General features: G+C 36.0%; 1 protein-coding gene across 4 annotated transcripts in view; it reads right to left on the bottom strand.

Moving 5' to 3' along the window:
* Ctnna2 (catenin alpha 2) overlaps positions 1 to 21,208 on the bottom strand; it is a 1,081,443-nt gene that overhangs the window by 42,664 nt on the left and 1,017,571 nt on the right. For all 4 annotated transcript variants that reach the window (XM_047523044.1, XM_047523045.1, XM_047523046.1 and 1 more), the window contains exons 14-15: positions 16,129 to 16,242; positions 7,594 to 7,775 (exon numbers count right to left, since the gene is read on the bottom strand). In XM_047523044.1, the coding sequence (XP_047379000.1) occupies positions 7,594 to 7,775; positions 16,129 to 16,242 (296 nt within the window). The remainder of the gene's footprint in view (positions 1 to 7,593; positions 7,776 to 16,128; positions 16,243 to 21,208) is intronic.

The raw sequence follows: 21,208 nt of genomic DNA, 5'->3' as shown, positions 1-21,208 counted from the left end.
CGTTACTTTTTGCCTTCATCTTAACTTAGTCATTAAGAGCTGCACTCTGCTTGATTTTTCATTGCTAAGGAAATGTGTGTTTATTTCAAGAATTTCAAAGGATCTAAGAAAATGCTTCCTCTTGAAACTTCCAACAACTGATTGATCCTCAGGAATGTGCTAAGTTGGTAAAGAATACCTATAAAGATCTTGTATTTGCATGAGGCTCAGGCCCTCTTATTTCAGCCTAACTGTGAAAAGAAGCATGTCCTTTTTATTCTATTGGAGATTATAGTTCATGGATTCACCAGGATATTGTTAGGAAAAAAAAAAAAATGTTTGAAACTTCCAAGTTTACTTTGGAGACTCAATTCAATTTCTTAGAATCACAATCTTGATAGAGATATGGCTCAGGTGCTGTTTAGTCAAACTTAGAGAGCCTAATAAACATTTTAAGATCAGATATTGCATCATTTTCTAGTTGAAGACTGGAATCCAAGAAGGAAGACTAAGTGACATGCTCAAAAGACACTGCTACATGGAAAAACAGGATGGAACTTATGTGATCTGAAAGTTTAGTTTTTGCTAAATTTGTTTCTCTTATGAGAAAAGCTAATGTATTTTGTTCAATTAAAAAAAAAAATAGTCCCAACTATATAGGTAAGTACAAATGAAATAAAAACAAAACCACTATTATCTGGCTTAAGAATGTAGAAAGAAGTAGGAAGAAACAATTGAAATTATGAGAGAAGAATCATGGGTCATGAAACATGAAACACTGGAAATAGAAACATACAAATGACCAACGAATATTTGAAAAAAAATGTTCAACATCTCTAGCAATCGGGGAAATTACAATCAAAACTAAATTAAGATTTCATCTCACTCCAGTCAGAATAGTAATTATTAAGAACACAAATAACAAATGCTGTTGGGGAAAAAGTACATTGTTGATGGGATTGCAGACTAGCACAATCACTCTAGAAATCAGTATTGAGATTCCTGGAAAAACTAGGAATGTAACCATCATATTACCCAGCTATCCCATTCCTTGGTATTTATTCTAAAGAATTAAAATTAGCATACCATTGTGATGCAGTCACATTGATGTTTATAGCAGTACAGTTCACAACAGCAATTATGAATTCAGATGCCCGTGAATAGATGAATGGGTAAAGAAATTGGGAGATATGCACAAATGGATTTTACTCAGCCACGAAGAAGAATGAAATCATGACATTTGCGGACAAATGGATAGACATGGAAAGTTTTCATGTTAAGTGAAATAAGCCAGACTCAGAAACTCAAAGATCAAATGTTTTCTCTTATACATGGAAACTAGAGTAAAATAAAGAAGAAGAGAAGGAACAGACATCATAAAGATATACAGAAGATCAGTAGAGTAGAAGAGGGAGACTGAGAGGGAGAGAGGGGATGGATGGGCAAGGGGAAGAAATACAGAATGAAGTATTTTTTAAAAGCATGCTATGTGCATATATAAATATACCACAGGGAATTTCACTTTTATGTATAAGGAGAAAGACCAGTCAAAAATAAATCAATAGATAAGTGAAAGGAAGACCAGTAGAGTACAAGGGTAGGAATGCACTGAAATTGAATTTCATGAATGTATAATTTTATTGGGATGAATCTAACTACTATGTATAACTATAATGCTCTCTAATAAGAAAAAAAGCTATTAGAAATAATAAATGAACTCACAGAAATTGCAGGACACAAAATCAAAAAGGCAAAAATCAGTTGTGTTTCTATGCACTAACAATAAAAAATCCTGAAAGGAAAGTAATCCCAGTGGCTCAGGAGGCTGAGACAGGAGGATCACAAGTTCAAAGCCAGCCTCAGCAATAAGGAGATGCTAATCAACTCAGTGAGACCCTGTCTAGAAATAAAATACAAAATAGGGCTAGGGATGTGACTCAGTGGTCAAGTGCCCCTGAATTCAATCCCTTGTACCAAAAAGCAAAAAAGAAAGAAGAGAAAAAAAAGAAAAAAACTTGGACTGGGCTGGGCTGGGCTCAGTCTTAGAGAGGTACCTAGCATGCAAGAAGAACTCCACTTAGAAAGGTCTCAAAAAGAATGAAGCATAAATTTGACCAAGGAGACAAAAACTTCTGTGTTGTTGCCAAAAAAAAAAAAAAAAAAATTAAAGATAGTGTAAATATATGGAATATTATCCCGTATTCATAAATTGGAAGACTTAATATTATTAAGATGTCATACTATCCAGAGATATCTAAAGAATCACTGCAATCCCTATTAAATCACAATAGCATTATTATATTTGTTCCAATGAGAGAAGGATAAATAAATGGTGCTAGGAATATTAAATATCTACATTCAAAAAATGAAATAGGCCTCTTATACTACAGTATATACAAAAATTAATTCAAAATATATCAAAGACCTAAACATAAGAGCTAAATTATAAAACCTGTAGGAGAAAACTTCATAACATTGAGTTAGGCAATGGTTTCTTGGTTATAACACCAAAGCACAGGAATTAAATTAAAAAATTGATAAGCTGGACTTCAAAGTTTAAAACTTTCATGCATCAAAGGACACTATCAACAGAAAGTGAAAAGGCAACACACAAAATGGGAGGAAATATTTGCAAATTGTATCATCTGGCAAGGAGTAAGTATCCATAAAATATAAAGGACTCCTAAACTCAAATACAACAATGAAACTGCATTTAAAAATGCATAAAGGCTTGACCCAACATTTCTCCAAGGAAGATATACAATGGTCAAAAAGTATAGGAAAATATGTTTGATACTGCTAATTATAAGGGAAATGAAAACAAAACCACAATGAGATACCACTTCATAGCCATTAGGATGATTATGAAAGAAAGAAAGAAAGAAAGAAAGAAAGAGAGAGAGAGAGAGAGAGAGAGAGAGAGAGAGAGAGAGAAAAGAAGAAGAAGAAGAAGAAGAAGAAGAAGAAGAAGAAGAAGAAGAAGAAGAAGAAGAAGAGGAGGAGGAGGAGGAGGAGGAAGAAAGGAAATCAAGAAAGGGAAAGAAAGAAAGAAAGAAAGAAAGAAAGAAAGAAAGAAAGAAAGAAAGAAAGAAAGAAAGAAAGAAAGAAAGAAAGAAGAAAGAAAGAAAGAAAAAAAAAAGAAAGAAAGAATTAGCAAGAATATGGAGGAATTGGAGCCTTTGTATATTGTTAATGGGAAATAAATGGGATAGGCGTCTTAGAAAATGGTGAAAATGGTGTTAGTGATGCCTCAAAAAATTAGGAATAGAATCACTATATGATCTCACAATTCCTCTTTTGGGTATAAACCCAAAAGAGATGAATGCAGAGATCTGACTAGTTATTTACACACCTGTGTTCCCAGCAGCATTATTCGCAATAGCCAAAAAATGGATGCAACCCAAATGTCTATTAACAGATGGCTAAACAAATAGTGGTATATCCATACAATGGAATACTATTGACCCTTATAAAAGGAGGACATTCTGGCACATGCTACAACATGACTAAGCCATGAAAATGTTGCTAAATGAAATAAGTCAAACATGAAATGTATAATCCCACTTATATGTGATACCTAGAATAGGCAAAACCACAGAGGCAAAGTAGAATGGTGGTTTCCATGGGCTGCAGGGAGAGAGTAATGGGGACTTAGTATGCAGTAGCACAGAGTATCTCTTTAATGAAGAGGAAAATGTTCTGCAGGCAGATGCTGGTGATAGGTGCACAAACAATGTAAATGAGCTTAATGCCACAGAACTGAACATCAATAAACTGGTTCTAATGGTAAACTTTATGATATAGTCCACAATAAAAAAGAATTTAGTCATGTGTGGCTAGTGAACACATGAGTCTAAATGAGCTACATTCATCTGGATAATGATAAAGTACCCACTGAAGCAAGAAACAAAAAACCAACAGCAATATAAGAATCAAGTCCAGGAGGGTTTGAAGCCTCAGAAGAGTGAGTCTTGCTATCTGAAAGTGTTGACAAGGAGACAGTCCATTGGCTACAGTTCCCAGTCTCAAAACAATGGCTTCCACCACTTGTGTTTCCCTACCCTACACTAGATTCTTTTGGGAGTTTTAAAAGGTGCTTTAGGTAAAAGCATTCTCAATGACAGGAGTCATTCTATTGCCCCATCTGGAACATGGTTTTAGTTTTCTTAGAGAATCAAGTAGTCAAATTATCTCTATAGATTTTTCAAACTTCATTTGGTCAGAACTGATTCCTAAACAAAGGTCAATATTTGGAGTCTTTCCCAAGAAGCAGTTACTCCAAAAAAGTCAAGGAAAACTACTATAATACTTCTATCTTCCATTTGCCAACTGATTCACATTGATTTTGTAAAAAATAATATGTCATAATGGGAAAAATCAATGCATCAGTACACTGAGATCATGTCCTCGGGACTCAGGATTCAAATTCTGAGTTAACCTAAGTTACAAAGGTTTCCTTTCTATAGCCTTCTCAATAAGTCTAAATACTTAATATGAAATGTAAGTCTCTACTAATGAAATATAGCATGTAAGGAAGGTATTAACAAATGTTTTGAATCATAGCAACCTCTTTTCTGCAGGAGGGCTCCATAATATATGCTTGGAAAATAGTCCCAATCAGCTGAAGCAATATGGAAATGTACAGTAAAGCATTTGAATGAATCTGGAGAATCCTGAGAAGTCAGGTGGGACTGCAGAACCATGAGATGCTCTTTTCCAGGGTACCATTTAGATTATAGCATTGAGGTCAAAATTTTAAATATGTAAAACAGAGAGACAGATACAGTAGGCATTGAAGGGCAAGCACAAAGTTTCTTATTCTGTTAAAGAGGAACCATTGATAGTTTCCATGCAAAGGTAGCATGGACTCAGATGTGGCATGAACTGACACGGGCAGAGAACAGGAACTGAGAGTTCAGCACTACCTGGGCCGATGGACTGAGCGCCTGAACAAAAACTTCAGTTTGGAAAGTACAGAGTGATCACATGAGTTTTTTAGTCTAGTGCTCAGTATTTTATAGTTGATTATACCCTCAGATTTTTTTGCCCTTAGTTTCCATTCTGTTCTCACTCCTTACAAAAGAATTGTGTCATCTGCACAACTCTTGTGATTGGGGCACAAGACTGGCACAGGCTATTTCCTTCTTAAACAATGACATGAAAAACATGAGTTCACCCTGTGTAGGACAGTGCTTCTGCCAGTGTCCATGAGATGACATACAAGAACTGAGCAGGAAAAAGACATAGGCATAATAAGGTTTAGCCTCCATGAAGACATTATTACATGAATAATGAGGCAGAACCTCTCCAATTTTAACAATAATGGAGCAGGTATCACTGATATTACTGAATCAAATTAATGAATTAGTGATAAGAATAAAACAACAAGATAATAAATCTAAGGGTGTTTTTTGTTCCCACATGCTCTCTAAATATATGAATTGAAAAAAGTAGCAAAGCTAAAATTTCTAATCAGCTATACCCTTTCCTCTAAATCACAGAAAATAGAACATAGGGATGTCTAGAGGTATGAAGCTGAAATTATTCCTCCTTGAAGGGGAAGATGCATGGACAATTATAATAATGCATGAGACTAAGTGGAGTGAACTTATGTGAGAAGCCAAAAAGAAAGGCACCAATCAACTGCCTCTTTGCAAAGATCCTGCAGATGGAGGCAGCAGAGAAGCCCCCGCTCCCTGTATGGCATTTCCAATTCACACCCTCTTCTGGTTTTCTAGTCATTAATTATCAAACGTCTCCCTTTCCCTCACAAAATTACTTATCATGTAGTTGGAAAAATGATAAGCAGTAGCATCCTGGACATTTCATTATTCAAATTGGCACAAAATGATTACATGAAATCCCTAGGAAAGTGAATCAGCCTTCTTTTCACTTTCAAAACTATACTTTTACTAATAAAAAGTTTGTCTTATTTAACATCACTTAATAAGATTCCTCAAATATATCTCTCTTCCTTGACCACAGTTATATCTAATCTTGAGAACTATAAAATGTTCTCCTGATCTAAACCAGCAACATGACTAGATTCATTATTCACTTTAAACTAATGAGATTATTTGTTCCAGTGATGTGATTAATGGATTGCATAATATCCATCAGATAAAATACTAATAAAATGTTGAAAGTGAACAAATTAAGTCATCACAGACCTTGAAAAGCAATGACTGAGGCTGCCATGACAGTCTGATTTGTAGGAAATTCTGACTTAAATAACAACTCAGACATTTTTCCTAATATTACTTTTGGCGAAATAAATATGTGGTTATGCTGTCGACAAAGACTAACCAAATGAACAAATCTGAACTTCTAATGAATATGATGACATTTAAAGTCTCAAAGGTCACTCTCATAACACTAAAGTTATTTCACTGAAGTCAAAAACAATTTTAAAATATTTGAAAAAGAGCCAAGCAATGTCCTCAAGTACATATTGGTCAGAGGTAAAGGGTAAAGGGAATGATGCAGAGATATTCCATATTTTATTGTAACCTATGATCACTTCCAGGCTTTTCTTATTAGAAGCATTCAACAACTATTAAAAACTTTGCCACCCATAAGGTAATGTCTTGACACTGCCATATATCTTATATAGTTTTAATAACAAATACCACATTGAATTATTAAAGGATTTTATGAAAAAATAGAGCAAAAAACCATCCTGTGTATGTGTACCTGTATTTAAAAAAAAACAGTGTAATGATAGCTTACATTAGTTTGGCAGCATAATTTATACTTGTATTACCTCTTTGAATTTAAATTATTTCCTGTGAAGTTAATAAGACAAGTACTATTTTACTATTTTGCAAAAAAATTATGACAGTAAGATACTTGCCCCAAATCTCCTGATAGTCTAACTCAAAATTTAGGGATGTTCTCCCCTTGTTTGCTCTCTGTGTGGTGGAAAGGGTAGAAAGAGTTGCCTTTAAAGAAGCAATCAAAGTATAATGGCAGAACAAGCAATGAACCCTGGTGAAGAAAAGTCTCCTGACAGATTCCCAAGTGGTCCCTTGACTTACCAAAAGTAGTACTCAGACCTAAAGGGAATAGCAATTGTACAGATTTTAATTTCCCTGACAAACTTCCAGAATTTTTGATTGTTGTGTCCCATTTTTGTATGAAAGGGCAAATTTGAGCAGAAATTAATGCTAGACCATGAGCTGAAATTACAACATATATGGATACATGTGCATGTGCACACAGGTACACAGACACACACACAGAATTCTTCCAAAGGAATATTAACAAATCACTCAAAGGAAAATTAACAAATCTTTGGAATAATATTGAAACACATTTCAAAACAGCACCAACCGAAGATGAATCACCCATCTTCTGGGGTTTTATTTTATGACTGCCTGAGGATAATTAAAGCAACAATAATTCAAAAAACGAATCTGTTCTCTTTGACCAAAAGGACCTATCTGCCAGGAATTAAGTCCAGACCATTTGCACTTCTCCATATAAGTTTATAATACCAGCACCTTGCTTTGATACAGTATTTTAATTTTTCAGCAGACTTTCACATGTTAATACACACTGCCACGGGTCTGGGTTTAATGAGAAAATATTCACCTGCCTGTGTCTGGGCCTCACCTTGTGAAGTCTGTCATTTCCATCATGATCATACACATCTGCTTGGCCAGAACAATGATGTCATTGCCGCTGTCATCCCACTTGGCCACTTCGGCATCCAGCTTGCTTTTCTCTTGGTGAAATATCTCCACCTGCTCAGCTATTTTTGCCTTCTCCTCTTGCGGTAGTTGCGCCATGATGGCCTGTGTGGGTTACAGAACAAAGTGTGACTAATGGTGACAAGGGTAGTGCAGACTGTAGTTGACTCTGCCTCCTGTGGATGGCAGAGCCAGACCCTGATATGGTCTATGGGATGCCCTGCCATTCTGGAAAGCGTGTCTCCTCCATTCCAGGGAGGCCACGAGCACAGGTTGGCCAGGACCCCCAATTCTCCGTGCCCCACTCCCATATACAAAAAACACAGAAAGATCCAAAAGCACACACACACTGACAGGAACAGAACTTCTCTGTCTCTTTGATGACATATGTTTGTTCAAAAGAATCTATTCTTGACAATTTTTATATTTGGTCTCAGGAAACTTTTACCAGATGAAAGAATGCACCTCTTTCAACACTGAAATCTGTTCAGAGAAGGGAAAAAAGAAAAAAGGCCTTCTGTTGCTGGGAAGGAGAGGAATTTTAAACAATATCTGAGCATCCAAGTGGGGTGGGGTGGGGAGACTTTTCATGAGTGTAAATGAAGGCATCCACAGATAGATGCCAAACAGACCTACTTAGGCATTTTCAGGGAGACATGCCTGATCTCAGCATTCCCCCACCTCCTCTTTAAAAAACTAGAATGACTATGGCTCACTGTAAAGCTATTGAGTATGTGCACAGAGGGGTTACCAGGGGAAAAAGTTAGGTTAAGTATTCCTTATCTGAAATGTTTGAGACTAATAGTGTTTCAGATTTGAAAGATTTTTCTTTTTCTTTTTCCTTTTTTTTTTTTTTTAATTTTGGAGTATTTACATAGACTGTACTGGCTGAGCATCCCAATCCAAAAACCCAAAGGATTCCAAAATCTGAAAATTTTTTTTGTCTTATCATCATTTATTATGTTGTGAATTTCAGAGTATTTCATATTTTGGATTTTGAGATTAAAGATGCTCAACATGTATAGAATTAAGAAACGAAGGTCAATTTTCAAAAGTTGCTGGGTAAGGGAATATAGGAAAAGAAAGAATTGTAGGCTTCCTCCTCATTATTCATAGATTCTTCATTTGCAAATTTGCCTACTCTCTAAAATATATTTGTATACCCCAAATCAATATATGCAGCACTTTCACAATCACTTGCAAACTATGAGAAAACCAGCAAAAATTTGAGTCACCAATGTGCTTATTCCCAGATGAGGTTGAACAAGGCAATTCTCTGCCTTCCCATTTTCAGCTCTCATACTGTAAACAAGTGTCCTTTTTGCGGTCTATTTAGTGCCATATTTTTCGTATCGTTGTGCATTTTGCTGGTGATTTTGCTCTATAAAATGGCCCCTAAGTGTAGTGCTGAAATGCTGTGAGGTTCCTAACAGAGAAAAATTCTTGTGATAAGTTCCATTTAGGCATGTGTCAGTGCCATTGGTCTTGAGTTCGATGTTTATGAATCAAGAATGTAAAATAATTCCCATTAAACATGGCTATGCATTAACTGAATGGAGAAAAGATTGTGAATTGTAGTCTCAGGAACCTATCCCGACATTTCCCCTAGGAACAATGATTATGTATTTACTCATTAAGCATTCCTAGCTACTTTATAGAACATAATTACCAGAAATAACAAGAATTGACAGTTTTGTTTAACACCACTTACGCAGCAGGTCCAGAATAAAACGCTGGGCATCACCTCATTAAATCCTTCCAGACCACACACAACCTGGTTCTCAGATAGAAGCCTGTGGCTACTCTTTCAGTACTTCCTCTGATTCTGGAATATGGGTAATTTCCAGAAGACAGATCAAAAGTGCATGATGTGGGGAATCAATAGTTTTTTTCAACAAGCTAGTAAAATTACTCAAGGGAACTGCTATTTGAATGGTAGAGCTTCACCCAACATGAGTGAATTATGTGGAAAGAAGACAACTGAGGTATTATAGAAATATCAGCGGACATGAACTCATGAAAACTGGGCTCCATAAGGTTGTTATTAAGTTGGGTTAAGACCTAATTGCTGTGTGAATCATATCCTTAATTTCTTCAAACACAAGATAAGAGCAATAAATAATTACCTAAAAATCTTATCATGGGCAGCAAATGTTTTGTCCACCAAAAAAAAAAAAAAAAAAAAAATGAAAGCCAACAGGTGTGGTATTATTGTTGGCATTATAACATCATTTTTGCTGCCACTAGTTTTCCTTTCCACTTTTCCTTAGCTTATGACTCAGTTGCCAACAAGGAAAGGGAAGATCCCAGAGTCTATGTGACTCATTATAAATTGAAGATTGGCCTGATTGCTTGTGTACTTATATGTATACTGGTACTGTGGTAGTCTGTGTATATATAATAACAATCTACTTAATCATTCTAATATTATTATTATCCCCATTTTAATAAGGATGATGTCATGGCTCAGAAAAATTAGTTTAATTCCTAATATCACATAATTTATAAGCTGTAGAAATTTAATTCAAATCCAGTTGAACTAACACCATTTTTGACCATTAGGTGCAACTAGTTCACCATGCAAGTCCATGTAGCTTGTAGTCTCCATAAGGGTTCCTGGCCCAGTGGCCAAGGCTCATTAAAATCACAAACACTGCACACCAGGCTGTGCATCCTGGTGTTGGGTTTCATATGTCCAATAGAAAAGGTGTCTTCATGTGATTAGCATAAATGTATACTTGGACAAGCAGCTGCCCAGATGCTGTATCCTCTTATTAACTGGCAGCCAAGACTACTAACTTCCATGAATCCTTCTTTGTGACTATTAAGTTATCAGTCTGTGCATGTGTGCAAATTATAACTCATGTTTTTAAAATGAAGATTGGTATAAACACTGTAGTCAAAATATTTAAAATATTGAATTTTGGAAAATATTTAAGGTATTTTTGTAAGCTTTAAAAAGATGCAAAATATACAAAAGAGTTTGTCATAAGCTCATATTTTCAGTAAAATGTTAATAACAAGGCAGTTATTCCATTGCATTTTAGGCTTGGATATAAGAAATTAAATGTGCACTTCTTTTTTCCTCTGAAGCATCTCTGTCTGATGCCCTAAAACTCTCCTAGACTCATCTGTCCTCCATATACAAAAGAGCTAATCATATTTTATTTAGATGGCACAGGTCCTGAGCTACTATCAATGAATGTATTCACTACATGCTTCTTTGTAAAAAAAAAAAAAAAAAAAAATCTATAAGACTAGAGGCAGTCTCAACACTCAGACCCCAGATGGAAAACAACATACCTTTCATTGCCCCAAAAGGTTAATTTGTGCATGAAAGGGTGTACATTTTTCTGTCAACTATAGCACTTGAGTTTCCAAAGTACAATTTAGCACTTGGATATTATCAGCCTTGCCTTGCTCTCTCATTAATTGCTAGTAATGCCCTGCTCCTGCCTTCTCTATGTCCTTTTTTAAGGTACAGGCCTTCATATGCTGCTTGTACAGGAACCCAATAAATACCTTTTGATTGACTGCTTAAACATTTTCCCACTCACTGCATCAACATAATTCAAGAGGAGTTGCCAGAACTGACAAGCGTTTTTTAAGGACACAATTCTGAAGGAAAACTGGTCCCTTCAAAGAAGATTTGGACAGGAAGATGTTATTTTGACTCTAGGGGTACTCGACCTGCATAATGCACTTAATGGTGTGTGACTTGGGTGCAAGTGTCATTATATTTGCTTTGCTTATGTAGCTATCAATGATCTGGAGTATTTTCCTAAATATTCTTAAAATGCTCTTGGCTTTTAAAAATTCATAATTGACCTTTTCTGAAACTGGAATTTAAAAAAAGGTTATCTATAAACAGTAGATCACAAACTGCAAAATTTGCAAGTTAATCAAATTAAAATTCAACACATGAGTTTTAATTAGGTCTTATCAATGTAACTCAGCAGTTTGAAATGTTAACACATTAAAGCTGTTCTTGCTAAAAAAAAAAATAGAGGCTGGTTATATTAAAATCAAATTCAATACAAAATATATAAAATGCAATTGTTCATTTCCTCAAAGTATGGGAACATGAGAGAAATTATTTTCACAGCCAAAGGGAAAAAGACAAATCAGCTTTTCTGTTTGTGTGATGTGATCACCCAGAGCGGTCTGAGAGTTTCTGCTTCTTCCATCCACTCCAGCCTTGTTCTCCAAATCTGGCTGAGCTGGGGCTCAAATTGGGGGCATCAGAGATTCAAATCCTCTAGCACTCCTACCCTTCACCCCAGGCTCCCAGGCTTTCCTCTGAGCAGTCAACCATCTGTTTTGATTAATATAATAAACTCTATCTGTTAAAATGAAAGTAGAAATCACTGATACAAGCCAGCAACCATTCAAATAGATCTAAATCTCTTGTACAACCTAAATCTCCAGGGCCATTTGATACAATTATTTTTCCAATCTTTAGAAGAAAAATAACTTTTTGAAGTATATGGGCTCTAAACTGAGTAGGCTTCCCTTCTTAAACACAGAGCAAGAGTCTAATATTAAGACTTCAAGTACAAGAATGTTTATCAAAAAATGACTAAAGAGGATAAAACTCAATAAACTCACTTGTACTCACTTGGTTTTAAAGCAGGATAATAAATATAAGTAGTTAAAAAGTGGGTCCTTTGACTGTTACTAGTGTCAGGCTATGAAGGAAATTGGAAAATTGAGATAACTTTCCCACTAATTCAAGTAAAAACTCTCATGATTGCCTCAATTATCCAACTTTTTTAGGCAAAATTACTTGGTCAGTCTTCTCAAGTCTTCTCAGTCTTCTCAAGCTAGAAGCATCACCATCACCAATTTAATAATCACCACAAGTTATATGACAAATCCTGTGGTTCATTATATGTGGTTCTCCTAATGTCATTTTGAGGCAGAAAGCTGTGCTTCACTCCTATATATGCAAGGAGATGAGGCATGGAGAGGTTAAGATAGTCACCTCAAAGTCACACAATTTCACCAAGCCCATATTTTAAAATCATATCTGTATGACTCCAAATAATTCATTCTTTTTGCCAAGGTTAAGTGCTCTAAAGTGTCACTGACCAGTTTTAACTACATCAGCCTGTGAAGAAACAGTTTAGAAGATGTCACATCTAGGATCAGAGGGCAAGATAACCTCCATTAATTATCAGATTGTCATCACTACTATCCATTCCCATTTCTTCTCCTTCTCCCCCTCAAAATGTTGTAGATATTTGAAAGACCATATGACCCAGCACCCCATTCCTTGGTATTTATAGAAAAATAAAATAAAATCAGTATACTACAGTGATACATGCATACCAATTGTGCATTATAGCAGCACAATTCAAAATAGCCAAGTTATGGGACTAGTCAACAGAAACATAAATGAGGAAATGTGGTATATATACCCAATGGAGTTCTACTCAACCATAAAGAAGAGTGAAATTATGTCATTTGTTGGTAAATGGATGAAACTGGATAACATTAAGCTAAGTGAAATAAGCCAGACTCAGAAAGCCAAGGGTCAAATGTTTTCTCTCAAATGTGGAAACTGAAGAGAGAGGGTGAGGGGAAGGAATTAAAAAAAGGATATCTCATGAAAATAGAAGGGAGACTGGTAAAGTAAAGAAAGGAGATTGAGGGGGAGTGAAGAAGGAAGGGCCTGGGGAAGTACTTAGGGAATGAAATCAATCAAATTATGCCACATCCATGTACAACTATGCCACAGTGAATACAGCCTTTATATATAATTATAATGTGTTAATTAAAATAATAATACAAATAATAATAGAAGGGGGATGCATAATAGTAAAACGAGTAGATGGAGGAAAGAGGGAAGGGAAAGGAGAGGCACAAGGGAATGAGATTGATCAAAATATGTTATGTGCATATATAAATATGGCATAATGTAGTTCCCACTATCATGTAGAATTATGTACCAATAAAAGAAATGATTCTTTTAAAAAAGATGTCGTAGATCAGCAACAGACAAGGACATACCAAGGAAATAAGAAATACTCTAATTCCAGAATTTGACATCGATGTTGAAGGAGGGTATAAAAAGCATTATTTCCTACTTTAACCTCCTTTTAGATTAATTTACCATTTACAGAAAGGAAGAATTTCTCTGAATGAGAACACAAAATAGGACCATTAACATGGAGGAATGGCTGCTGGGAAGAGCTAATGCCTCTTTTCAAAGACAGAGTTTGCCTCCTTCACAATTTTGAACAGCTTATCACACTTAGCTGGTCAAAAGTTCGACCATCTATCATCTCAGCAATTCAATGCACCCTCTTATTTCCAACTTAAGAACCATAATTCTACGTCTCCGATTTGTCATCATATAATTACAGACTAAAGTAGGCTGACTCAATAAGTAATGCTGTCTGCTGCAAGTTAATCATATGGACCACGTGATGGATCTCAAAGACAAATTTGCAAGTACTACATTATATAAGTACTTTGTTCTTACTATCTCAGGCCATGTTCATAATTCATGCTGCAAAAACTTTCAAAAAGACAATGATATGAAGAAATGATAAAAACAGGATCATTTGAATTTTGTTTCCATCCATCATCATTGATTATGTCTAATGTAAATTGGATGCATGAAAGAGAGGTATACTGGAATTCTCTTCTTCCTTGTAAAAAAGTGAACGAATCTTTCCATTTAGATAAGAAGGTGATTAAAAAACAATGTAAGAAATGTGCATAATCTTGGTCTTTGAGAAAACTTGTCTGTGGAATCAGGCTATGTCCATACCAAGTTGTAGTTGGTCAGTAAAATTAACTTTAAATTGATTAATGTTTGGATGAATTACTCAAATTTGCCCTTTGTCATTGACATAAAAATGCTCTTTTTACTTAATTTTGAAGATGAGTTTCTTTGATTGATTAATTAGTTTGATGTTGCGCCAACATAGCCTCAAAAGATTCTTACTTAATGACCTTCCCAATTTTTAACATTTCAGACAAGATTGAATAGTCTGCAAGGAATTTTCAAGTAGAAGTCTCTGTGCCCTTTTATGAACTTTCTATTGCTGCTGTCATGTGATCAGAGGAATTTCTTTTTCAAAGATTAATAAGTATCAGAGCTGTCCTTTACTGAGTACTTACTACATGGCAAATTATTGTGCCTATTATTTTGTATTGTATGATCCTCAAAAGAATCCCATCAAGTAAGTCTTTTATTCACATTTTATAGATGATGGATCTCAAACTCAGAGAATTCAGGCAATCTGTAATTCTGAGCATAGTCCTAATTATATGTTTTAGGATCCAAATTCAAATCTATCAAAAACACTCTTTAATGTACTGTCTTTTACATTCACATTTGTCCTATCAATATCTATCCATATTTCTGGGCCATTTGATGGCTGGGTGAGAAGAACATCAGGACATAAAGCACATATGTGAAGTTGAGTGTGCGGTACAAAGTCTTTCTTGATTCAACATCCCTTTGAGTCCTCTTTATTTAATCTCTTACTGGTTGTTTCCTGCTTTTCTTTCACAATTCCCAAAGCTATACGAGCTTTTTAGGGTCTCCCAATCCTCTACCACCTCTTTCTCAACCTCATGCTTCCTATTCATCAAGTAAAACTTAACATTGATAATTAGAATATCTAATTCTCAGTTATACAATAATTTATCCTTATTCGGTGAAACCTGAGGCTTTGAAGAGAGGGAACTATCACCCTCTTATGCAAGCCCTATGGGTTTTATCATTCATCACCTACCTAGACTACCTAGATATAGGTAATCTGACTAGTCCAATTCTAGGATGTTCTCTGGACTTTCAAGACATGGTGGACTATGTTATGGAGCACTCAAATATTTGTTGCTTCCTGCTCCATGCCTTAAACTTCTACTAAGTCTGTGTAATTTCTTTTTTCATCACATGGCAGAGGATCTACCCTGGCAACAGGTAAGTATGAAGAGGGAAATTTCCTTCTCTACTTGCCGACCTTAAACCAATGTTGTCTTGAATACCATAGACAACACGTCCTGGCTAATAACAAAGTGGTACCCTGATTGCCCTCCTGTCATTGTTAAATATCACACAGGAAAATGGTGACTACAGTCACCATTTTACCAAGGCAAATTTTACCAAGGCAAAATTTGAGCATTACATTGTCCCCTGTCTGTGAACTATCTAATCACGGTCCTCAGCCCCAGTTAAATCCATCAAACACATTAGAGTTTGCTTTGATACAAGAGTGATGCTTCAAGTGGTAGAGAAGGAGGAGGGTGAGAAGGAATCAAGAGCCCCGGTGTTATTTCCACTGTGTTGAACGTGAATTGCTGCAAATGACTCTAGAAGAGAGAGCACAGATTTCTGAGACAGGAAACTCTGGGCCCCAATTCCTGAAATTTCAAAATATCCTTAAACCATTTTGGTAAACACAGTCCTGTGATATATTCAAAGTCTTGAATGTCCACTCACCCGTGCACTCTGTCCAGCAATGAGCTGGTCATCTTCCGTCTGAACACTTGTCCGGCTACGCACATCATAATCTTCCTGCTCAAAGTCAGAATCATCTTCTAGTTCTTCTGGGGTCTAAATATTAAGAAAAGAGAAACATTACAAAAATTCCAATTTAAGATCTATAACCTTTACCTGCACACAAACACTTCTGCATGGCAAAAGCTAAAGTAGGAAGCAGCTTATAGTATCTTACATATAGTATAGCACTGTGGGTGGCTATCAACTGGAACAGAGTCAGAAAAATCATGCTGCCCTAATTTACTTGCTTTAAAAAGTTTATTTTCTTTATTATTTCCTCCTGCAGGTGTAGCAAGTCTGACTCTTCACATGACGTGATTTCTAATTTTAAAAGAAGTATTATTTCTACTCATCCAAATCTATGATAAGATAGAAAATGAGAATCAATAATAAAAGTTATAATTATACTTCTTCTATAATGCCCTATTTGATCTATTCTCTTTTCAACTGTCAATGGACAAAAAGATTGACCACCTCCAGGCCAATGGCTTGACCCGGTGGAACATCTGGACTGCTCACTAAGCCATCAGGGGTAGAGGTTCAAGTATAGACTTCAGTCAGGATGGCATGAGCATGAACCCTGTGTGACCATGAGCAAACTATCTTGCCTCTCTTAGCTCCAGATCCCTTCTCTTTAAATGCAGTTAATAGTAGCCACCTTTGTGACTATTGTGAAGATAAGTGATGTGTTCTCTATAGAGTATCTGGCATACAGTAGGCATTTTTTAAATGTTTGCTATCATTACTTAGGTATTCAAAATAAATTCATTCAACAAATATCTTTAAAGTGAAACTAACAGTTACTATACACCCACTAAGGATTAAAAACGCTCAAATGTCAATTTCATTCGGATACTCACAGGGAAATAGGGATCATTCTCTATTCAGAGATGAGAAGAACAATATTCAAAGTAGTTCAGCAATGTGTTCTGTGTCCCTAAACTAGTTAACAGTACCAGCATTTATTCCTAAACATCCAAGTGTGTCTAACTTCAAACATACTGTTCTTTATTAGCTTTTGTGGTTGTTGTGGTTTGTTTTCACACTTTATAATTTAGGCAAGAACTGGAGCTATAAAATGGCATGAAAGGAGAAGAGATCCTTTCCAATCATATAGTTTGTATTAAGGAACAGATGAGGAAGAATCCACAAGCCAAAAAAAACAAACAAAAAATCCTTCCCATTTACAATGGCAGTAATACCAGATAACATGCATTAACTGCTGCCACATACCTGTCACTATTTTCTCTGTTTTATTCACACTAACTCATGAAGTTTCTGAAACACTCCTATGTAGTAGACACAGTTTCCTCCATTTTACAGGCAGGGAAACTGAGGCATAAGAGTTTATAATGTGCACAAAGACTTTTGAGTAAATGGGTTTGAGGCATCTACTCTAATGCTGTGTTGACTCTAAGAGGAAAAGCTCAGGACATGACATGATAAGGATGGTGCACAAGGAGAAGATAGGACACCAGTATGAGATTCTCATGTCCACTGTTACCCAAAAACTGCCACTCGAATGGAGCAGGACCACCTTCCAGGGCTCCATCCTTGAAAAGAACAGAACAGACCACAAGCTGTACTGACCATGCAGTTGCCCATTTCTCATCCAAAAGGCCACCTCTTTTATTCTGTTGGTTTCTTTGGCTACCTCGGTGTAATTAATCAGGTGTGGTTATTGATGAAGCCTTGAGATTGGTCAGACAGGTGTAAAATGGGGTGCTTCATGCCAGTATCACATTTTGCCTAGAAATCTTCTGTGTTTTGGCATATCGCTTTTATTTTTCCTTTTCTCTATCAACCTTATTAACATTCAGTCAGTCATCTACAGATGTTCTGTTTTCTTTCATAGGAATATTAAAAGAATGGGAGGAGAAAGAGGTTTTGTTCTATTCTATTAACATTCCATAAATATGATCAGCGATAGAATAAGCAGAACCTAGTTCCAATAACTGGTTGTATTTTTATTGTGGACAGAGAGCATCCTGGGATCATTCCTCACTCCTTTGGAATGTACTGTGAAACAATTACAGCAAGTTGGTAAATTCTACTGACAGATGACATGACAAGATTACAAGCACTTTTCATCATTAGTTCTAAAAAGGAAGAGAAAAACAAAAAGGAAAACCTCAACCAAAAAAAAAAAAAAAAAAGCTGACTGTGACTGCTGGTTCCAAACATCTCAGTGAACTGTGCATTCACAAGACAAGTCAATGACAAACCCAGCCTGGCAGCATGAGGCTATTAATGATGAGCTCCAATTCAAGTGACCATGACCCAAGAACCAAAATAAAGAAACATTCTTTAAATGAAAAAATAATAACCTGGATGTGGTCCCGGGGCACCTGAGTGATTTGGGCCTAATTCTGCCATATGTCTTTGCCAGGTCACTTAGCTTTGCTGCTTTTGAGTCTCACATAAAATGGAGATTACAATTGTTACTGCTTTGCCTACCCCACAGGACTCCTAAAGTCAGATGTATATGAAAATGCTTTGCAAACTATAAAACTAAACTAAATGTACAAATGATAGCGATCATTAGTATGCTTAATAAAACAACACATAATAACCCTAGCAATAATAATAGCAATTGTTTACCACCCACTATGGGACAGATTTTCAGCTGTAGGTTTTCATCCTTACAATGACTTAATGAATAAATTTAAAACCCTTTTTGTTGTTGTTGGGTGGTGGTGGTGATGGTGGTGGTGGTGGTGGTGGTGTGTGTGTGTGTGTGTGTGTGTGTGTGTGTGATCTGTGTGTATAGTGCTGGGAATGGAGTGCAGAGTCTTGTATGTGCTAAGCAAGGATTCTACCTCTGGAGTGCCTCCTCATTCCTTTTTTAAAATTTCACTTTTTATTATTTATTTATTTATTTTTTACAGACTGCATTTTGATTCATTGTACACAAAGCTAAATTGCCCCAGCTGGCCTTGAATTTATAATCCTGCCTCAGCCTCCCTACTAACTAGGGCTGCATCTGGCTTAATCCCCATTTGACAGATGAATGAACAGGCTCAGTATTTTTAAGCAAAATTTCCAAAGTGTCACACATCAAGAGACAGAACTGAGGAATAAGCTGAGGGTTCCAGAGCCTATGCTCTTAACCATCACAAATACCACCAGGTAACAGAAGAGTTTAAAATATTTTCATGTGTCTTAAACATGCAGCAAATCCATACAGGTCATCCATACAAATAGTTCTGTGACTGTGTGGCTTGTTAATTGAATATAATTCACATGTCCTATTCATGCCTTTATTTTTTAAACAGTTGGATTTTAAATGTATAAATGTCATTTTTCAGTTGGTCAAGAACTTCCATAAATTAAAGGAGACAGAAAATTAGAAAGGGGGCTCAAAGAGATCAGACTTATATTATGAGATAGACTTATAAAGTAAAAAAATCAACAAAATGTGTAGCACACTGGAATAGAGGATAGAGACTGAGGGTCAAACCTCAGTTCTGCACTTGGGTGTTCCCAGAGTGGGCCTTTCACAACAAACAAATGTTAACTTTGTGTTTACTCCTGGGTCCCTGGTTATACTACCACCTAACTGTTCTGAAAATGGGTCTTATCTGTAAAATGGCACAAAGCATTCAGTCTCCAAAATATCTCCCATCTAAATCAATGAGATTAACTTGTGCCTATTACAGAGCCCCAAGGACATGATGTAACTTGTCCCAACTTGTCCCTGGACAAGTCACGTCATCAGTTCACTGCCTCTGGTGCTCCATCTCTACAACACCTCTATACAGAAGCAAAACAAGAACATGCTGAAAGATTCAGAAACCTTTCACCTGAACATATGAGGAAAATGTAATAAGGACCATTTAAGGAAAGCTCACCTATATGTGAGAGTTTTATTGAAAGAAAAATATAAAATATAGTTGCAGGTGATTTGAGATGAAACAAAAGGAAGGATTTTCCAATAGAGCTCTACACCCATGAAATGGAATGCAAATGAAAAAATGAGAGATCTAAGGCATATATGTAAAACTCTCCTCAGTGAGAACTGATGAGTTACCAGTGTCTGGAGCTTGGATTACTCTGGAGACCTCCTAACTGGTCTCCCTACCTTGACCCTAACCAGAATAGCAAGAGAGCTCCTATTAAGAACTGAGTTAGATCATGTGACTCCCCTGCTCAGAACCTCCCATGGCTCCAATCTTACTCAGTATGATCCTCAGGCCTCCAGTCAGCTTCCAACTTCCAACTCCACTTGCACTTTGCCATTCCCTCCTCCTGAAACATTCCCCTCAAATACCTGGTGGCTCCTTCCCTTCTTCTCCAGGTCTCTTCTCAAATGTCACTCAATCATTTACCATTGTTCATGAAATCCATGCCCACCTGTGCTCTGCCTTGGTTTTCACTGTGGCACAATATTTGGCATTAAGTATATATTTTTTAATTCTCTATCTCTTACTAAAGGAATCTAAATTTCTAAATTCCATTTTTGTGGGATTTTTGTCTACTCCGTTTGCCTCTGTATACAGGGCAGCTCTAATGGCGTGGGATATCTTGTAAGCATTCAACAAAAACTTTGTAAATGAATGATCGAGACTGAATTGCCACTTTAAAAAAATCATATTAAATTAGTTCTAATTAAGAAAACAAAACTAGGAACTGTATGAGACCATGTTGAGTAACTAGGTTATAATAATTTACATTAAGTAATTTTTTTTAGTTTTAAAGTCAACTTTTTAGTTTCTAAAGTTTTTTCAACCTTTTATATTCTACTTATGACAAATACTTTGGCTCCAATCCCTGCAATTTTGATAATATTGTAAGCTTATTTAACAAATTCTGTTTATTTGACTAATTATATAATCTTTCTCCTTGAAGGACAAGGAAAAGAAGTGCTTCTTAGGAACCTACTAAGTGTTAGATCTGTGACAGTTCTTTATTAGCTTCAGTATATTTGTCTCCATTGCCAGTTAAGGAAACTGCACTGCAGAGAAGGTAATTAGTGTGCTGATGACCCAAAATTAATTAAGCTATAAATTCCATACTTTAC

The sequence above is a fragment of the Sciurus carolinensis genome, chromosome 13 (genome assembly GCF_902686445.1).
Source record: "Sciurus carolinensis chromosome 13, mSciCar1.2, whole genome shotgun sequence".
Lineage (NCBI taxonomy): Eukaryota > Metazoa > Chordata > Mammalia > Rodentia > Sciuridae > Sciurus > Sciurus carolinensis.
The sequence above is the reverse complement of the archived record's forward strand: the minus strand, read 5'-3'. Positions and strand labels throughout refer to the sequence as shown.